General features: G+C 52.9%; 1 protein-coding gene across 1 annotated transcript; it reads right to left on the bottom strand.

Annotated features, from left to right (window-relative positions):
* Window positions 1–4,218: 4,218 nt before the first annotated feature.
* On the bottom strand, window positions 4,219–8,801 carry KRT14 (keratin 14). The gene is made up of 8 exons (XM_025363180.1): window positions 8,187–8,801; window positions 6,855–6,937; window positions 6,138–6,294; window positions 5,668–5,829; window positions 5,459–5,584; window positions 5,143–5,363; window positions 5,003–5,049; window positions 4,219–4,476 (listed from the first exon to the last, which is right to left on the bottom strand). Exons 1-8 carry the CDS (start codon window positions 8,718–8,720, stop codon window positions 4,379–4,381), a joined length of 1,428 nt encoding a protein of 475 aa, XP_025218965.1. The 5' UTR covers window positions 8,721–8,801; the 3' UTR covers window positions 4,219–4,378.
* Window positions 8,802–19,966: the final 11,165 nt, after the last annotated feature.

Consider the following 19,966-nt stretch of genomic DNA (forward strand, 5'->3'; position numbering starts at 1 on the left):
TCTGTCCTCATAAGGTTGTTGTGAGGTTTAAAAGAGCTCATATTGTAAAACTGCTGGTGTGGGGCCTGGCACATAGTGAGACATCGTCCTGTCGGCGGCACTGTGGCTGCTCCCGACTTCCCCATGGACCGTCTGGGCGACTTGGGTTCTCAGCTCCCTTGCTTATTATTAGCCCATCCCTCTGGCCTATTGAGCCCCCATTAAGATCAAAGACTTGTGCCTGTGGGGCCTGGGGAGGACACAGGTTGGTTGGAGGATCATAGTTCCTTCCATCAAGGAACCTCCAGTGTTGCAGGCAAGACCCTCGTTGCTTTGCCTGCACTGTCGAATTTAATCTTCACCAACTGTTTTAGGAGGTATGTGTTCATTTTTAAATCATTTTACAGGTAAGGAAATTTAGGCTCAGAGAGGGTACCTTGGCCACAGTCACAGAGCTAAACAAGGTGGGAATGGAGCCAGGGCCTGCTCTCCAGTGAGCAGGAGCTACAGTGGACACAGGCTCAGAGCTCCTGCTCTCTGTCCCAAGCCCCACACACGTGCTGGGTCCCTCTCTACCTTCTTCCTCATGTCGTCTCTTTTCTTATTCAGTCTGTCTGGTCTCTTTTCTTATTCAGTCTGTCTGAATTCACCCCTATCTCCTCTACACCTAAAACAGTAAGTTTCGATAAATATGTGTGAATGAGCAAATGAATGAATGAATGAATGAATGCTCCTCCCTGCCTAGTACGGGCCCAGGGCCCTCACTATCCTCTCTTTCCCTTACTCTGTCTCTCTCTCTCTCCCAACTCTATATCCATGTGTTTCTATTTCTGTGTGTCTCTTTTTGCCCTCTCTCTCATGCCAAGTCACCCTCAAAGTTCATCAGAGCATCTTAAAGGAAAAAGGCTTCCTTTTCCAGGCCTGGCCTTACAGGTGACAGTGGCACAGAGGGAAGCCCCGTCGGGAAAGCTCGCGCTCAGCAAACAGCAATGGAGGAGGAGCTGGTGACTGCCCTGCACCTGCCTGAGGCCAGTCCATTGCCCTGGAAGTCCCTGACATCCCTTTGTCCCCTTTGTGGCAGCCTCCAAGCTCAGTGAGGTGGGCCAGGGAACCTCCTGGGATCCCACCAGGACATCGGGACCCCCCAGCTCCTGGGAATCAGGCCTCCTTGGGGCCGCCTCCTCTGACATCTTCCTGTAGGAATAGTCGCCTACATTACCCAAGCCAGGGTGTCTGTGGCCTTGGGGAAGTGCCATTTGCCTGATTAGGTAGGCACGTACGTCAGTTGCTGCCTATAGAGTTCCCTGGACACATTAGAGATCTTTTCACTATAAAAAAAAAAGCTCCCAAAATCCTGAATTTCAAGGTCGGTTCCACCCCATAAAGCAAAAACGATGGAGTAAGCTAAGAAAAATGCACACTGATCCCATGCGTCTCTCAGTTTTATCTCATCCCTAAGAAAGAATGGAACAGGAATGCAGCCACCCAGGACGTGGCAAAGCCTGAGCATGGACAGGACTTTGCCACTTTCAGCCTGTAGGACCTGGAGCAAGCCAGTCTCCCTACGGTGAGGTTGGAGGAGTCTTCTAGGTGGCTCACGTAGCACTGCCCCATTCTGAGTGCTGGGAGGGTGGAAAGAGGGTTTACAGGGAGGCGGAGCCAGAGAGGTCACCTGACCAGCCCCAGGACTCAGAGACGCAATCCCACCTGCCTCCACTAGACTGTGCTATCAAGTCACCTTGCTGGTCTATTGTTTAGCTGAGCCGACGCCAAGAGAAGGCAGTCGGCATTGTCGGAGCTGCTGGGCCAAGGGAAGGCAGTCAGCATTGTTGGAGCTGCTGGGCTTATATCCTGAGATGGCTGCTTGTGGCTGCCAGGCTCTGTGAACAAGAGCCCTGTTCATCAGCAGGATCCAAACACTAGCCCTACCCTCCCCAGTGAGGTATGGTGGGGAAATCCCGGGAGGAGGGGAGTCCATGTGAGACCCCTGGGGCCACTGCCCTGTCTGCCCTCTTCCTCTGGAGCCTGACAGTACAGGGTGCGGCCACCTCCCAGCCTCCCTGCTTGACTTCCTCCTCTCCTGGTTCTGAGCCTGCTTTCAGCCAGGTGATCCCAGCCGCCATTTTTACCCGCAAGCAAGCCCAGGTCTCCTATGTATTTCCGGCAACCACTCAGAGAGGAGGCTTGCCCCACTGCACCCCAGTCTCAGAGACCTCACGTTTCTATATTCCTCTAAAGCAGATCTCCTTTGGGCAGAGACTTTAATCTGGCACCGCCTCCAAGGTAGAGAGGTGTCTGGGGATTCTTATGAAGTTCAGGGCGTTCTGGGCTTCAGGCCCCACTGGTGACTGTTGCCATATTTTGCTCTCTGTCCAGGCCCATGTGACCTCTCAAATGTGGGCCACAAGATTCTTTGCCACACTTGGGCAGGAGGTTCATTGCCCAACTGGGAACCTTAGGAACCAGAGTCCAACACCCCCAGGAGTATCACAAAGGCCCTCACCACACTAGGGTCCTGTACCCTCTAGGGCCCTCAAACCCACCTCTTCTCATTCTCTGAGGAAGCACCCTCAAACCTTCCTCCTTCCTGAGTTGTCCCCTGCACCCCTGAAACTCTAGTACTTCACCTCCAGGATGGCCCATCCTCACCCAGGGATCACTCAAGGTCAACCTTTTTGATGACAAAACTTAGGTTAAAAGATATCCCAGAGTTTCAGAAACACAAAGCAGTCCTCTTTTTCCTGGGGTGGAGGTAGGAACAAGAGAAACCAACATGTCTTCATTCCTTTTCCTAATAACTCACCCCATTACCATTTATAGGGTGCTGACTATGTGCCAAACACAATGCCAAATTCATTGCCTGCATGAGGTCATTCACTCTTGTATCAGCCTTATGCAGTAAAGGTGTTTATTCCCTACCTTGTGAAAGAGGAATGTGGGGTTCAGTACCCTGCCCAAACTCTTCAAGGCTATTCAGCGTAGGAGCCAGGACTCCAACCCAGCTAGTCTGATTCAAAAGCTCAGGCTTTTAGATCCCTTGCCCAAATTTAGTCTTTTTTCAGTCTCTCCCCTACCGTTGACTCCCCCTACAAGTTTTATTCACGCAGTCCAATGAATGAGCTGTTGAAACTGACACAGGACTAGTCATCTCTTTCCTAGCTTGGGGCAGTGAGCCCCACCCACCTCTGGAATCTTCACCACTTACTAGGATGAGGCTCCTTCCCTTCCCACTCCTTTTCTAGCCCCCCAAAGAGAAGGAAAGGCATTCCCCACCCAGGGGAGGCTCCTACAGTCCTGGCTCTTAAGGTATAGTCACTCATTGGATTCTTGTATCAACCTTAAGAAGCAGGGCTCAGCATCCTCACTATACAAGTAAAGACACTGAGACTCAGACTTCTCAAGCTCACATCTGTTACAGAACAGAGCCAGGGTTAAAAACCAGTCTATTCCCAAACCCTCTAAAAATGCTCTCATCATGGATGGATAATCACCATGCCCTAGAGATAGTTTACCCAGTATCGCCAGCACAGCCATGCCTTGAGCCAGCACTATGCCAGGCCCTGTACATTCTTCCAGTGAATTATCCCAACAAACCCATGAGGTAGGTACTATCATTATGCCCCTTTTACAGAAATGGAAGCTGAGGCTGGGAGATGGTCATCAACTTGCCCTAGGTCAACCAAGTGTAAGAAGGATTAGATCCAGCACCGGAGGCAAGAGCAGGTGGGGTGGAGGGAGACAAGAATGTCAGGAGAGCTTGAGTTCCTACCTTCGGTTCATGGACCTCCAGTAAGGAGCTCTAGGAGACCCCTGAACCCTATTACATTGTATGCAAATGTATGTATGCTTATTTGAAGGTAGGGGACAGAGGAAAAATCTATAGCTTTCTATATTCTCCAAGGAATCCCTGATCACAAAAACATTAGGAATCCTTAACCTAACATAGTGCCTAACATAGAGGCACTCAATATCTAGTGAATGAATAAATACACATGACAATGAGTGAGTAAATGAATGAATATCCCTCCATATCCTAGGAGACACCACATAACCTGGTACACACATCTGTCTGTGTCTTCTGAGATGGCGAAAGATATCCTGGGACCTGAGCCCAATCCACCCCCAGGACCTTTCTCCCAGTTCCAGGGGCCATAGCCAGGTGCTATGACAAGCTCCAGAGATGCTTCTCCCACTTTCTCCCCACCCCCACTCCTAACAATGACCAGGCAGAGGCGAGAATTATGCAACTCAGATAATGAAGCTGTATTGATTGCCAGGAGGGGGTGAGGGTGAAGCAGGGTCCAGGTGTGAAGTGCTTAGGGGTTAGGAGAGGGGAGCTTCCAGTGGGATCTGTGTCCCACACGGGGGGCCTCCTAGGCCTGAGCAGGACTGGGCAGCCTCAGTTCTTGGTGCGAAGGACCTGCTCGTGGGTGGACACCACCTTGCCATCGTGCACATCCATGACCTTGGTGCGGATCTGGCGGCTGGAGGAGGTCACTGGGGAAGAGGCGGGAAGAGGACGTTACCAGAGGTGAACAGACAATGGACTCATCAGAAGTAAGGAGGCCAAGAAGGTGAGGAAACTCAAACTGTCTCCCCGTTGTCCTCTCCCCTGATTACTGCTTCACTCCCTGCTGTTGCCCAAGCACTGATACCATCAACACTTTTCTTTCAGACTAGGGCTCCCAAAGGTCAGAGACAGAGTCTTTGTCCTCAGATTAGAGCTTCCTAAGAGCTCACACCCGGCTGGTTCCATCCATATGCAGGGCCCTGTTCATGGTGCTGACCACCACAGCAATGGGATCTGCCACAGACACCAGGAAGAAGTAAGAGGTGGGGGCTGCCTCTCCTAGCCCTAAGGAGAGTTTAGAAAATAGCTTCTTCCACCCAAGGAGGTTCACAAGGGAAACTGGGTGACAGCACTAGAGCTCAGCCCTTCACAGAGCCCCTAGCCAATGCCTAGACCTGCTTGGGGTACAGAGGGTGGCCTGGAGCCCAGGCCTGCAGAGGAGGAAGGTCTTACCCTCTCTGGATGACTGCGAGCCAGAGGAGAACTGGGAGGAGGAGAGGCTGTGAAGACAGAGAAGGGCAAGATCATTAGATACATGGTGGGGCCATGAGAGTGCCATGGCGGGACAGACTAAGGGGAGGGCCAAGACTCACTGGGCATCCTCGCCCTCCAGCAGGCGGCGGTAGGTGGCGATCTCCTGCTCCAGCCGTGTCTTCACGTCCAGCAAGATCTTGTACTCCTGGTTCTGCTGCTCCATCTCGCAGCGTAGCTGGGCCAGCTGTTCCTCCACGCTGCCAATCATCTCCTGAATCTGGGCCAGCTGCATGCAGTAGCGGCCTTTGGTCTCCTCCAGGCTGTTCTCCAGGGATGCTTTCTGTGAGGGAGAGAAAGGGAATCAAGGATGAGTGAGTGTGGCCGTTCTCTCCCTGCCAGTCCTGGGCGCACCACCGTGCCTGGCACTATTCCTACCATGCTGAGCTGGGACTGCAGCTCAATCTCCAGGTTCTGCATGGTGCGCCGGAGCTCCGAGATCTCGCTTTTGCCGCTCTGCACCAGCTCGCTGTTGGTGGCCACCTCGCGGTTCAGCTCCTCTGTCTGCAAAAAAGAGAACGCCGTTCACACCAGAAGGCCCCAGAAGGCAGGTGGTCTGGGTTCCTTCCACCTCAAATGACACCCACCTTGGTGAAGAACCATTCCTCGGCATCCTTGCGGTTCTTCTCTGCCATCTTCTCATACTGGTCACGCATCTCGTTCAGAATGCGGCTCAGGTCCACGCCAGGTGCAGCGTCCATCTCCACGTTGACATCTCCACCCACCTGGCCTCTCAGGGCATTCATCTCCTGTACAGCCAGGGACAGTCCACAGTCAGAAGTTCCACCATGGCAGCGGATTGGGGTTCCTTAGTCAGGCCTGAATACTGCCCTCCCACCATCACAATTCTGTCTTGACTCTCCCTTGTCTCTCTCTCTCTCTCTTTCTTTTTTTTTTTTTTTTTTTTTTTTTGGACAGGGTCTAGCCTTGTTGCCCAGGCTCCTGGGTTCAAGCGATCCTCCCGTCTCAGCCTCCCAAGCAGCTGGGACTATGGGCATGCACCACTGTACCCAGCCTCCCTGTGCTTCTTTTAAGCTGGCTTTTCCATAGTTCTCACCTCCTCGTGGTTCTTTTTCAGGTAGGCCAGCTCCTCCTTCAGGCTCTCAATCTGCATCTCCAGGTCAGCTCTGGCCAGGGTTAGTTCATCCAGCACCCTGCGCAGGCCATTGATGTCAGCCTCCACACTCATGCGCAGGTTCAGCTCTGTCTCATACCTGGAATGACCCCAGAGAAAAGGAATGAGACACCCACCCTGACCACAGTGAGGGCTTTGTTCTCGTCTCCCTGCAGCTTCTCCCAGAGCAGGTGCCTTGTGGGTGGTTTAAGGAGCCGATCCTGAAAATGGCATGGTGGAACACAGTGCCCATTGATTGCTCAGGTATGAACATTCCTGGGGCCTGGGGATAAGGCAGTTCGTCTTGCTGCAGAATTCAGGAGGGGGTTGCACATCTAACTTCAGCCAACAAATAATGTGTAAGTCCTCCAACTATGTTCCTTCCTATACTTCAAGGGCAGTTGGGGAAGTGGAAAGTGCCTCTCCCTAAAGCAGCGGTTCTGAAACCTGGCTGTGGACCAGAATCACCCAGGTAACCTGCTATAAATAGCTGAATCAGAACTCCAAGGGTGGGGCCCAAGAGTCTTATTCTTTTATAAGCACCCCAGGGAGTTTTCATGCAGCTATCCTGGCACTGGCTAGTTCTATTTGGGAAACACTGCTCCAAAAATGCCCTACTTTGGGGACACTGGGTGTTCTGGCCCACCATTGCAAACTCACTTGGTGCGGAAGTCATCCGCGGCCAGACGGGCATTGTCAATCTGCAGAAGGACGTTGGCATTGTCCACTGTGGCCGTGAGAATCTGCAGGTTGGAAAGGGCACAGGTAATTTGTCAAATGAACTTCACAAGCTGGACTTCACTGTAACCTATGTTAAGCTCTTGCTTCATGTTCTTGCCTGAATTCCCCTCTTCCCCCACAAAACTTGACCACAACAGCCTAAAGGAAAACCCCAGATGCCCCAAGCCTGTCCCAAGACTTTGCTAACTCCTGGTCACTGACGGGGTAGATGCAGCCCGGGGCTTAGAATCAAATGCCCATGAGTTCTGGCCCCAGTTCTGCCACTGACTTGCTGCAAAATCTGATGGATCTTGAGGTTTCAAGTTCCCCACCTCCAGGTGAGGAGAATAATCTGAGGCTCCCTAGCCCTCCTTCCTGAGCTGGCCTCTCTTCTCTCTGTATCAGCCAGCCCTGCCAGTCCTCTGCAGATATGCACATTCCTTTTCAAGCTTACAGGCCATGGGACTTCAAGTGGAACTTTCTCAAGAGATAAAACCCAACTGACACAGGGGATTAGAAAAGAGGACTCAGGGGAAGAATAAGAAGATATATTGGCCCCTGAGTCTGGTTAGAGTTCCCTACCTCATCACTGAATTTCCCTAATCCATGCAAGGCATTAGAGCCCAGCAGACTCCTGCAGGGAGGGCTCCCAGGTGATGTGGGAGCAGGGGGCTGGAGTAGAGGGCACAAGCCTGCCAGGCTCCCTCTGTGCAGGGCACATCAAGGGGCCACACTGATTGTCTCTGCAGGCTCTCCATGCCCGCCTGGCTGTGGGGAGGGACCAGCCTCTACCAAGGCTTATGGGCGGCGGCAGCCACAGCCCAGACTAGTGAGCTAATGAGCGGTTTGGATGTCTTGCCTGGTCCCGTTAGAGCCTCGCTCCTCCCCCGTGCTGGAGAACAAGTAGCTGACTCCTGTGCTGGAAGGTAGGGCACAAGGGTCCCAGCCTTGGCTCCGCCATTAATTTGCTATGTGACCTACAGCTGGTCACAGCACCTCTCGAAGCTTCAACTGCTTCCTCTATAAAATGTAAGGACAGGAATCACTGATCTCACATGGTCTGAGGATTTGAGATCAGAAGGGGATGAGGAGGCTGGGGAAGGGAGTGCATCTTCTCACTGATCAGCTCTTAGGACATCCAAGACCTCGAAAGAAGGGATCTGGGGTGGACTCTGTCCTACAGACAAATCTTAAGGTGTCAGTGGCCTGGGGCATCTATTGTTCCCAGAAGGAGCTAGCGGGAATGGCACCTTCTGCTGCCCATTCACCCACCTTGTTCCTCAGGTCCTCAATGGTCTTGAAGTAGGGGCTGTAGTCTTTGATCTCAGCGGGCCGCTGCCTCTGGTACCAGTCGCGGATCTTCACCTCCAGGTCGGCGTTGGCCTCCTCCAGAGCACGCACCTTGTCCAGGTAGGAGGCCAGGCGGTCGTTGAGGTTCTGCATGGTCACCTTCTCACTGCCCACCAGAAGCCCATCACCACCAGCAAAGCCACCACCAAAGCCACCACCCAAGCCACCACCCAAGCCAGCACCCAAGCCAGCACCATATCCTCCCCCGAAGCCACTACCAAAGCTGCTGCTGCTGCTGAAGCCACCGCCATAGCCGCCCCCCAGCCCGTAGGCTCCCCCAGAGGAGAAGCGGGAGGAGGAGACAGACAGGCCCCCGCCGTAGGTGCTGGGGGCGCGGCAGGACCCTCCGGCCAGGACGGAGGAGATGCGGCTGGAGCCGCCCCCGATGCCGCCCCCGATGCCGCAGGAGCCCTTCATGGAGCTGGAGGAGGTGAACTGGCGGCTGCAGGTGGTCATGGTGCCAAGGAGGGAGGTGAGCGAGCGAGCAGTTGGCTGAGTGGAGAGAAGGTGCTCGGGTAAACTGGAAAGGGATGCGAGTGCTTTATACCCATGGGTAGGGGGCGGGCCTGGCACTTTCCATTCCCCTTGGCTTTCATCACCCACAGGCTAGCGCCAACTCCCAGGCAGGTCCTTCCTCTCCTCCGCCTCATCATGTCTGTCATATTTTACTGGAAACTCATTGTTTGGGGTGTTTTGGGCTTTCTTGTCCCGCCAGGCGTGATTCATGGGGGGAGGTGCGGGCCTGCAGGCTACACTTTCCCATCGGGCCCTGGGAGTCCCAGCCTCAGGAACCCGCACACTGGGCTAAGCCAGGGTGACAGAGAGCAGGGCCTCTGCACCTTAAACCTGGTGACCTGCTAGCTCTCCATGAACTGGATGGGCCTGTAACGTCCACTTAGAGGAAGGCCGCCGCTGCAGGGGATGGATACCTGGCTGGAGAGCACCAGTATAGCAAGGTCACCTTGGGCACAGACAGGCCTCCCTCACCATGACCCTCTATTAGCGACAAGGAGGTCTGGGGGTCCCTCCCAGGCCTGACCTGCCGTGTTGTGCTGAGAAGCCTGTCCCATCCCTGAAATACACCCAGCCAGTCAGGAGTATCATGATTCCCACCCCAACATCCCCATCAAAGGGAAATCCAGACAGCTCTCCCCAGCCCTGGGCACAGACGCTAATATCCTCCCTACGGTGAGGATCTCACATCCACCACACAGCAGCGGATGGGCCCACAGCATAGGGCAGGTGGCCTCATGGAGGCCAGGAAACAGCCTGGAGTCAGGTGGGTCCTGGCTCTGCCATTTACACCTCTGTGACCCAGGGCTTGGCACTTCTCTGAGCCTCAGTGTTCTCACCTGCGAAGTGGGAGTCATAGCATCTACTCTGCCTACTGCAGTCAGCTCTGAGAAGCCAATGCGACAGCGTGTGTGGAAGGGTTTTGTAAACCGAGTATGGCGAGAAGCCTGGTTGGTGTCATTGTATCCCAGGCTTAGCCCCAAAGTGGATGGAGCTGCATCCAGGAACAGGCCTGGGGGGCCTTTTTTTCTTCCAGCCCCAGATATCTTCTCAGACCCCCAGAACATCCCTAGTGTGGGCAGAAGTCTGGCTCAGGTGCCCTCGTTTGAGCCCCTTGTGGAACTGGCCCAGGAGATGTTCTGGGGAGGAGTAGAGGCTGGAGTGGAGCTGGGCTGTGCCAAGGGCAAGGCTGAGGTGAACACAAGGGTCCCTGACTCCTGAAGCCCCAAGGGTCAGGGGACATTTCTAGGAGTCCACTTGGTCCTGCTTTGGAGGTGTGTATATCAAAACTTCAGCAATCTCCCAGACAACCTCCCAAAGCAAACGCTTCTGGCCCCCACCCCACCCTCCCGTCAGCCCCTCGGCTGCACAGACCCCGGCAGGCATGTTGGGAGGAATGTGGTCGTGTCTGGGGCTGCCTGACGTGTCCTATCTCCTCAGACAGGCCCCGACAGCCCCTGCTGGAGGCTCCAATGCTCTTCCTGGGATCAACTGCTCCTAGAAGAGAAGCAGGACCCTCTCTCACCCCCACCCCCACCTTGACTGTCACCAAAGCAGAAGCCAGGAGGGGAGCCCCCCACTACTGTGGCCTCAGAGCTTGGAAGACAATACTGAGACAGACACCTGAGCTGTGGGCTCCCCAAATCTGCCAGCAAAGGACTCTCGAGGATGTGAGTAAGCCAGGGCCCCACCCCACTCCACCCGCCCCTGACAGACACTCCTAATCTCCCTGCAGAGAATGGTCCCCCCACCCTGGCCCAGCCCTACAATTTCCCCAGAGAGAGGCAACAGGGATTTTGGCTGAGGGACAGATGATTTTGTTGGGAGGCATGTTGCTGTTGGCTGTGGGGCAAGGGGAGGCTGTGCTCACTGGAGAAAAATGCTGTGTCCAGAGGGATCTGGGAGCGGGAATGGGGTGCAGAGCCCAATACCAGCTTCCTCTGTGCCTCTGTGCCCCGCCACCCCCACCACCACCACCCTGTCTTCCTCTTCTGCAGGGATCAGGAATAGAAGCTCCGCAGCCCGGGACATAGGAACAGCTCTACTTTCCCTTTCATTCGATTCAATGGAACCCAAAAGAAGCTCCTTCCCCCCCTCCTCCGAGGGGAATCCAAAAGATAAAGATGGCAGGGAAACAATGACAGATCAACCATGCACATAATCTTAAAAGGCACTTCTACAGCCCCACCTGAACCCCACGCACCAACTCCAGAACCCTAGCATGGAATATAAGCCTGATCCCCCACACCCGGTCTTAGAACCGTGGCCCAACCTGGAGCCTGAGGCCAACCTCTCTTCCCCTGTAGACAAGAACTCAGTGACCAAGGAGCTGCAAACGGCCCGGTCAAGCAGGGAGCAGACTTAGAGGACACCACACTTCCGTCCCCTCCCTGATGCCGAAGAAGCATGGTACTCAGACGTTTTAAGGGAGGGCATTTTCTGGGGCATCAGGGGTTAAAGGGTTGCCAGTCTTGACTGCTGAGGCCCAGAGCACCCCCCACCTCTGGACTTCTAAGCAGACTTTGTGTGAGCACCATTACCTGACCCTCCCTCCAGCCTGCCCCAAAAGGAGGGGGATAAAGGAGGAGCCCCAGGCAGGACCTCTTGTGGTTAGTGAGTCTCCCTGCACCACCCTGCATGGGGGAGCCCTGTGCCAATCCAAACAGGTGAAGCAGGCAGGGCCAGGCAGCCCCCACAGAGCCCACACTGTGTGCTGAGGACTCTGCTGGGCACCAGGAGATGCCATCCTAAGGAAGGAGGAGACCTCAGGACAGCCCCTGCCCTTGGAATGCATGGCCTAGTGGAAGAGACAGTCCCTGCCTGTAGGAAGGTCCCAGCATCAAAGAGAAGCAGGAATGCACATCAACATTACTTAACATACAAACAAACAGAAGAAAAGCACAGACAAGAGAGATTGGTTTCCCAGGGCTGCCATAACAAATTACCACAAATCTGATGGCTTAAAACAACTAGCTGGGCATGGTGGCTCACGCCTATAATCCCAGCACTTTGGGAGGCCAAGGCAGGTGGATCCCCTGAGGTCAGGAGTTCGAGACCAGCCTGGCCAATATGGTGAAACCCCGTCTCTACTAAAAATACAAAAACTAGCCAGGTGTGATGGTGGGCACCTGTAGTCCCAGCTACTCGAGAGACTGAGGCAGAAGAATCACTTGAATCGGGGAGGCAGAGGTTGCAGTGAGCCGAGATCGCACCACTGCACTCCAGCGTGGGCAACAGAGCAAAACTCCATCTCAAAAAAGAAAAGAAAAGAAAAGAAAAAAGCAACGGAATACATTTCTGGAATACATTCTGGAAACCATAAGCCCTGACTCAAGGTGTTGGCAGGGCCACACTCCCTCTGAAGACTCTGGGGAAGAGCCCTCCCTTGCCTCTTTCAGCTTCTGGTGCCTCCCTGAGTTCTCGGCTTATGTCAGCATTGCCCTATCTCTGCCTTCATATTCATGCAGCCTTCGTCTCTGTCCTTTTCACTCTCTTGTTGGACACTCATTGGATTTAGCAATCACTCTACTCCAGTAGGATCTCATCTCAAACCTTGCCTTACTTACATCTGCAAATCCCCTATTTCCAAATTAGGGCATATTCTGAGGTCCCCGGTGGACCTGATTTGGGGGAACCCTATTTGACCCACTATACCACAGAACAGACTGGGTGCTCGTCACCTCGCAAAGCAATAGTAAAAACTGGTGGGGAGATGGCTGAGATGAGATGTGGGGGCGGCCCAATCTGGAAGGCTCCTGGGAACAGCCTTTAGCGTGACACATCAAGTTGCCAGGGATTGGATGGCAGGGAGCCACGGAATTCTCGGGTCTTGGGTCCGTACTTGACATTATCCACTTTTTTTTTTTTTTTTTTTTTTGACACAGGGTCTCCCTCTGTTGCCCAGAGTGGAGTGCAGTGCTAGAATCACAGCTCACTGCAGCCTCAATCTCCTGGACCCAAGGGATCCTCCCACCTCAGCTTCCCAAGTAGCCAGGACTGCCATCATGCCCAACTAGCTTTCACTTTTTTGTAGAGACGAGGTCTCACCATATTGCCCAGGCTGGTCTCAAACCCTTGGGCTCAAAGGATTCTCCCACCTCAGCCTCCCAAACTGCTGGCATTACAGGCATGAGCCACCATACCCAGCTTCTTTTTTTTTTTTAATTTTTATTTTGAAATAATGTTAGACTTGGCTGGATACAGTGGCTCACACCTGTAATCCCAGCACTTTGGGAGGCCAAAATGGGCGGATCACTTGAGGCCAGGAGTTTGAGACCAGCCTGACAACATGGCAAAACCCCATCTCTACTAAAAAATACAAAAAGTTAGCTGAGTGTCATGGCGAGCGCCTGTAATCCCAGCTACTTGGGAAGCTGAGGCAGGAGAATTGATTGAACCCGGGAGGCGGAGGTTGCAGTGAGCCAAGATCGCACCACTGCACTCTAGCCTGGGCAACAGAGCAAGACTCTGTCTCCAAAAAAAAAAAATTAATAAATAATGAAATAATGTTAGCCTTTAAGAAAAAGTTACAAAATAGTAGAGTTCCTGTGTATCCTGGGTATCCTTCACCCAGCTTCCCCTAATGTGAACATACTACATAAGGATCATACGGGCCGGGCGCGGTGGCTCAAGCCTGTAATCCCAGCACTTTGGGAGGCCGAGGCGGGTGGATCACGAGGTCAGGAGATCGAGACCATCCTGGCAAACACGGTGAAACCCCGTCTCTACTAAAAAATACAAAAAATTAGCCGGGTGTGGTGGCGGGCGCCTGTAGTCCCAGCTACTNAAAAAAAAAAAAAAAAAAAAAAAAAAGAATCATACGATTTCTGAAACCAATATATTAACATTGACACAATACTGGTTTTTTTTTCCCGAGATGGAGTTTTGCTCTTGTTGCCCAGGCTGGAGTACAATGGTGAAGTCTCAGCTCACTGCAACCTCCGCCTCCCAGGTTCAAGGGATTCTCCTGCCTCAGCCTCCCGAGTAGCTAGGACTACAGGCACTCACCATGAAGCCCGGCTAATTTTTTGTATTTTTAGTAGAGACAGGGTTTCGCCATGTTGGCCTGGCTGACCCCGAACTCCTGACCTCAGGTGATCCACCCGCGTCAGCCTCCCAAAGTGCTGGTATTACAGGCCTGAGCCACCATGTTCAGCCAACACGATACTATTAATGAGCCACAGGCTTTATTGGAACTTCCACCAGTTTTTCCACAAATGTTCCATTTCTGGGGCAGGGTCCAATTTCGGTCTCCACATTGCATTTAGCTTTCACTTCTCCTTAGTCTCCTCCTATCCATGACAGCTCCTCAGTCTTTTCTTGTCTTTCATGACCTTGTCACTTTTGAAGAGTACTGGGGTGATCAATTATTTTGCAGAATATGCCTCAGTTTGGGTTTTTCTGATGTTTTCTCATGATCACATTGAGGTTATGCACTTTGGCAAGAAAACCACAGAAATGAGGTTGCATCCCGTCAGGCACGTTGGACAGATATGTCGTGTGTCTTACCGCTGGCACCGTCAGCCTTGTTCACCTGGCTTAGGTGGAGCTGCTGGATTTCTCTACTGTCACGTTTCTGTTTCTCCCATTGAAATTAATAAATACCTTGAGGAAGGTACTTAGAGGCTATGCAAAAATTCCGTTTCTCCTTAAAATCTGACCCACTGAACTTTGCCTCCATCAGTGGAGGGAACAAGCTCACGTCCACCTGAGTTTAAGAGCCTCATTTGAAGGAACTCCTTGAGGGACTGTGGCTTTCAGGAGAGACTTTGGGAGATCCAAGCCCAGAGAAAGAACTCTTTCTACTCTCTTGTCCAGCCCCAAAGCCAGACTAGGCCTCCTTAAACCCTCTCTGTGCCCCAAGACAGCAGTCCCCAACCTTTTTGGCACCAGGGACCAGTTCCATGGGAGACCATTTCTCTATGGACCTAGGGGGTTGGGGGTGGGGATGGTTTCGGGATGAAACTGTTCCTCCTCAGATCAGCAGACGTTAGTTAGATTCCCATGAGGAGCACACATCCTAGATCCCTCGCGTGCACAGTTGAAGAGAGGGTTTATGCTCCTATGAGAATCTAATGCTACTGCTGACGTGACAGGAGGCGGAGCTCAGGTGACAGGAGGCGGGGCTCAGGCGGCAATGCTCACTCACCAGCAGCTCACCTCCTGTTGTGCCGCCTGGGTCCTAACAGGCCACAGCTGGTAGAGTCTGTGGCCCAGGAGTTGGGGACCCCTTCCCTGAGACACTCCCATGCCGGCTTCCCTTCACAATGTATTATTGTGGAGAAATAGCACATATTTCTCTCACAATTGTCTAGAGCCTTGCTAGGCCCCCACCAGCCCTGGGGAAAGAAGTGGGGAATCTGGCTCCTCTCATGTTGCAGATGGGAAGTCTTGAGTCCAGAAAGGCCCGGAGTCAAGTAACAAGTTGGAGCCCCCCTTGTGATTCCCAGGCCCCCAGAACCTGCCCGGGCCTGAGCTTCTCCTTTCCTCCTGGCAGAGTCCTGCGCCCCTTTCTCTCCTCTCGGCCCCTCTGCACCCTCCCCTGGAGCACCCCCCACCTCTGGACTTCTAGGCAGGCTTCGTGTGAGCAGCATTACCTGGCCCTCCCTCCAGACTGCCCCAGAAGGAGGGGGGTAAAGGAGGAGTCTAGGGCAGGGCCTCTTGTGGTTAGTGAGTCTCCCTGTACCACCCTGCATGGGGAAGCCCCGTGCCAATCCAAACAGGTGAAGCGGGCAGGGCGAGGCAGCCCCCAAGAGCCCCATCCCCTTCACCTTGCCCATCCCTCTCCCCGCCAAGCCTCAGAAAACTGTGTGGAGAGTAGGTCAAGCTCCCAGAGCTCAGGGCTGTCAGAGTGGGCTGAGACAGTGGGCTGGGGAGGGAGCAGCCTCTGCTGCCAGAAGGGCAGGGCTTGCATGGAGGCCATGAGTTGGCTAGAAGGCAGGATTGCAGCACAAGGGAGCGGGAGGCTACAGCACCTCCTGAGGCCCCAGGGTCCCCTTTCCCCCAGAGAGCTATGCCACCTGCTGATTTCCCAGGCCAGCCTGCCCACCTGGGCTGACACAAGAGATGGGCTGAGCCAGCGTTTCAGTATCTGTGCCCTTGTCTGAGCCCCCGAGCTGTGCCACAAGGCTGACAACAGAGCTCAGCCAGCACACATTATAGAAGAAAGCTCAGAGGTGGAGGAGTTCCCCCAAGGCCCACAGCAAGCCAGCTGCTCATTCAGGGTTCCACCTCAGCTCAGCTGGCTGCAAGCCTCGCTTTTTAATGACAGGTCCCCTCCTGCTAGAAAGTCCCCAAAAGTCAGAGCCAAAAAGAGCCTCTAGATCAGGCTTTTAACTTTACAGATAGAAAATGCGAGTCCCAGCCAGGCGAAGGAACATGTTGAAGGTCACACAGCAGAAGTGTCACCCGGGGTTCTGAGCTAGGCAGGGTAAGAATATGCCTGGGGTGAAAAGGGCTGTGCCTGCATCCCAGAATCATGTTCAGGTTGTTAAAAACGCAGACAGACAGGTGGCCAAAGGCAAGGAATAGATTAGTTTACAGCCCTGCTGCTAGCTCCCAGTTCAGGCAAAATGCAGCTTAAATGCGCCAGCCCATCACTCATGAGGCCCCACTGTAAACTGGGTCCCCTCCCCAATAGTCCTGTCCCCTTGCTGGTCCCCACATCTCCATCCATTTCCAATCTCTGCCTGAATCTCCACATATGTCCTCTCTTCCTACCCAAACCCCTCACGTTCTTTAAGGCCAAGCCTCAGTTCCACATATGGTTTATGTGGATTCCTGCAGACTATGTGGCACAAAGTAGGTGCTCAATGAAGAAAGGAAGGACAGAGGGAAGGAGGAGGGAGAGTAAGAGGAGGGAGGAGAGAAGGAGGACAGGGAGAGGGAGGGAGGAGGGAGAGCAGGAAGAGGGGAAAGGGAAGAGGGTAAGGGAATGTAGAAGAGGGATGGATGGATGGATGGATGGATGGATGGATGGATGGATAGATAGACATATAGACGGATGGGTGGGTGGACAGATGGATAGATGAGTGGAAGGAAGGGAAGAAGGAGAGAAAGTGGAGGGATGAACGGGTGGGGTGTGGTCAGGCAGGGAAGTAGATGAATGGATGAATGGAAGGAAGGAATAATAATGGATGAAAGGATAGACGGATGAACAGGAGGTGGGTGGATGGTGGGTGGGCAGGTGGGTGAAGGATGGTGGAGCATTGAGAAAGGACAGCCAGCCCAGCTGGGGACAGAGGGGGGCCAGCATCCTAGAGGAGCTCTTAACTGATCTGAACCTTGAAGATGAGTATATGCTGAGCAAGCAGTGGAAGTGAGGATGGACGTCCTATTTGCCCAAGGAAGCACCCGGGCGAAGTGCAGACGTGTGAAAGACTAGTCTGATGGAAACTGCAAGCAGTTATGTATTGCTGGTGTTCACAGCCAAGGCTGGGCCTGCCTGATGAAACTGAGAGCCTTAGGCCAGGTGGTGATAAAGGTGCTGGGAAGCTCAGACTTTATCCTGATGACACTGGAGCCACTGAAGGGTCCTAAGCTGGTGAGTGTTGCTGTCAGATGTTTCACAAAGGCCACCCTGGTGTCCATGCAGAACATACTTTGCCATGGTGTGGGGGACAAGCAGGGAGAATTTGCCAGGTAAGGCAAATTGCCAGGTAAAGCAAAAACATCCAGGTAAGGGATGTTGTTGGCTCAGACCTCTCCTCTCCCAGGAAGTCCCACCCCATCAGCTCAGGTCACTGGCTTTCTCCCCATCTCTCAGCCCTCCCACTGCCTCTGTGATCTGTGCCCCCACCCTTGATTATACCTCTCTATAGTGCCTTAGGGGACCACAAAGTGTTTTTCACATAGTCAGTCCTCAGCGTTACTCTGGTCTGATGAGGGAGACACAACCCTTGCCCGTGGGCTGTCCAGTCTGATGGAGGAGGGTTGCAGAGCCCAGAGTTTTCTCTGTGCCATAGGCTGAGGGGAGCTGGGAGCACAGGAGCCACAAGGTGGGGTGGATTAGCACACAGAAGGTTTCTTGGAAAGGGTGCACTTTGACTCAGGTTTTGAAAGAAGGAAGAACCCTGGAGGGTGGAGTGGGGGAGAGGGCGTGGCTGTGGGAACTCCAGCATACAGCGGTGAGTCGCGGGGAGAGTCAGCACCTGGGAGGTGGAATGTCTGTGTCAGGAGTCCTGAGCTCTGGCCGGCAGGACAGAGGGAAAGGGAAAGAGGAAGGGAAGGGGTCGCCGGGTAGTTCTAGCCTCATGGGTAGAAAGAGTCATTTCCCACAGTCAGATGTGTGGGAACAGATTCAGCATCTTGCAACCCACCTCCCTCCCCCAGACGTGATACCGCATGGAATCAAGGAAGAAGCAGGGCCTCCCCCATCAGAAAGACCAGCTTTCAGGTCTTGGCTCCATCACTGACGAGCCATGCGACCTTGGACAGGCCATTGCAGCCGTTCAAGCTTTGGTTTTCTCTCAAATGGGAGTAGCACCAGTTCAGCCTGGCAGGATAGGAGTGGGTAAGTCAGGGCAGGTGGCCAGCATGGTGCTTGGCACAGAGGAAATGTTTAGTAAAAGTTCACTTAAATTAAGCCCTGGAGTTGGACCAAAGGGGGTGTGGGGTACAAATGGAGAACAGCTGTCAAGGTTCAGCCAAAGACCTTGAGGCAGAGAACAACGAAGAGTCCAGGATGTTACTGGAGCTCCTGTTGCAGGAGCCAGGAACTGCTGAGGTCAGCCGGCCAGGTGATGGGCTGATGAGTCTGCAAGGCCCTGGTCAGGGTGGAGGCTGTGGGAACAGGGCAGGCCTGGAAACTGATGAGGAAGAGTCAGTGAATGGTTTAGGTGTGAGGGGAGAAGGCCTGGGAGCTTCCAGCAGGGCCCACATTCTGTGGAATGGGGAACCAGCCTCTGAGGTTCCAATGAGGCCATCCTGGCTGTCAGTGCAATATCTGCAAAAAAATGACCATTTCTGTCTCCCAGTTCCAGAAGAGGGCATGGACGGCTTGCGATAAAAGACACATTTATAATAAAACTAAAAATATCCAGCAAGGATAGAATAAAAATAAATCAAGAATTAGGTAACAGGATATATTGATGGGCACATTTTGATTGCAAGCAACAGAAACTCAGCTTGAATTAGCTTCTAAAAGAGACTGGGCATGGTGGCTCACACCTGTAATTCCAGGGTTTTGGGAGGCTGAGGCAGGAGGATCACTTGAGCCCAGGAGTTCAAGACAAGCCTGGGCAACATAACGAAATGCCATCTCTACAAAAAAAAAAAAAAAATTAAATTAAATAATTAGCCAGGCATGGTGGCATGCACCAGTAGTCCCAGCAGCTCGGAAGACTGAGGTGGAAGGATGGCTTAAGCCCCAGCAAGCCAAAGCTTCGGTGAGCCATGACCACAGCACTGCACTCCAGCCTGGGTGGTACAGTGAGACCCCATCTTAAAAAAATAATAATAATAATCAATAAAACAATAAATCAAGCCCCAATTTATAATGTTTTCTTTTTCGTGTTGTAAATACCCCTACTGTGGCCAATTTCAAGCAACCAACAGGGAGTCACTTAACACAGGGTTGGGAAAGACGTGCCTTGTACCATGTCCCCCACATAGATAAAATGGTCATAAGTAACATCAAGAGCACAGATATTAGTACAATGTAGTAAAATAATTTGGAAGGAATGAGTTTTCAGTATGCATTACCTTTGTTCTCAATATAATTCACTTAATTTTAAGTTCATATAATTTAATCGTTGATGAGAGCCATATTTAACAATCACCTTGCAAAATTCCTGAAATTTTAATATCTAACTCTCAAGAGTCAGCATGAGCCAGCTCCAGTGTGCCAACGAGCCTCGAGGTTTAGGCCATAAGCAAGAGACTAGAAGGGACAAAGGGAAAGCAAAGCAACTCTGCTTCTGGATAAAACAAAGTGAAAGAGGGAAAAACAGATTGGGGGAGGATATTGGTGAGGGAACGGAAAGAAGAGTTGGTGGGCCCCCACGGTCAGGGAGACAGCCTAAGTGACAGGAGCAGAGGCAGCACTCAGAGACTGTCCAGCCTTCACAAGGCAGACCAGGCACTGTCTGCCTCCCAGGGAGCCCCATGGGGGGATCCAAGTCTGTGCTACCTCATTATCTCAATTATCTCATCAGTGTTCTGTTGGTTGTTCTCTCTGTCAGCATCTAGCG

Source organism: Theropithecus gelada, chromosome 16, assembly GCF_003255815.1.
Source record: "Theropithecus gelada isolate Dixy chromosome 16, Tgel_1.0, whole genome shotgun sequence".
Taxonomy (NCBI): Eukaryota; Metazoa; Chordata; class Mammalia; order Primates; family Cercopithecidae; genus Theropithecus; species Theropithecus gelada.

What these genes read in the sequence shown, in the direction of transcription:
- KRT14 (XM_025363180.1), bottom strand. Translation starts at nt 8,720, where the DNA reads ATGACCACCTGCAGCCGCCAGTTCACCTCCTCCAGCTCCATGAAGGGC. An exon ending in GCGGATGACTTCCGCACCAA is followed by an intron (nt 6,295 to 6,854) that starts GTGAGTTTGCAA and finishes GGGTCATTCCAG; the next exon opens with GTATGAGACAGAGCTGAACC. An exon ending in TGAAAAAGAACCACGAGGAG is followed by an intron (nt 5,830 to 6,137) that starts GTGAGAACTATG and finishes CTGGCTGTACAG; the next exon opens with GAGATGAATGCCCTGAGAGG.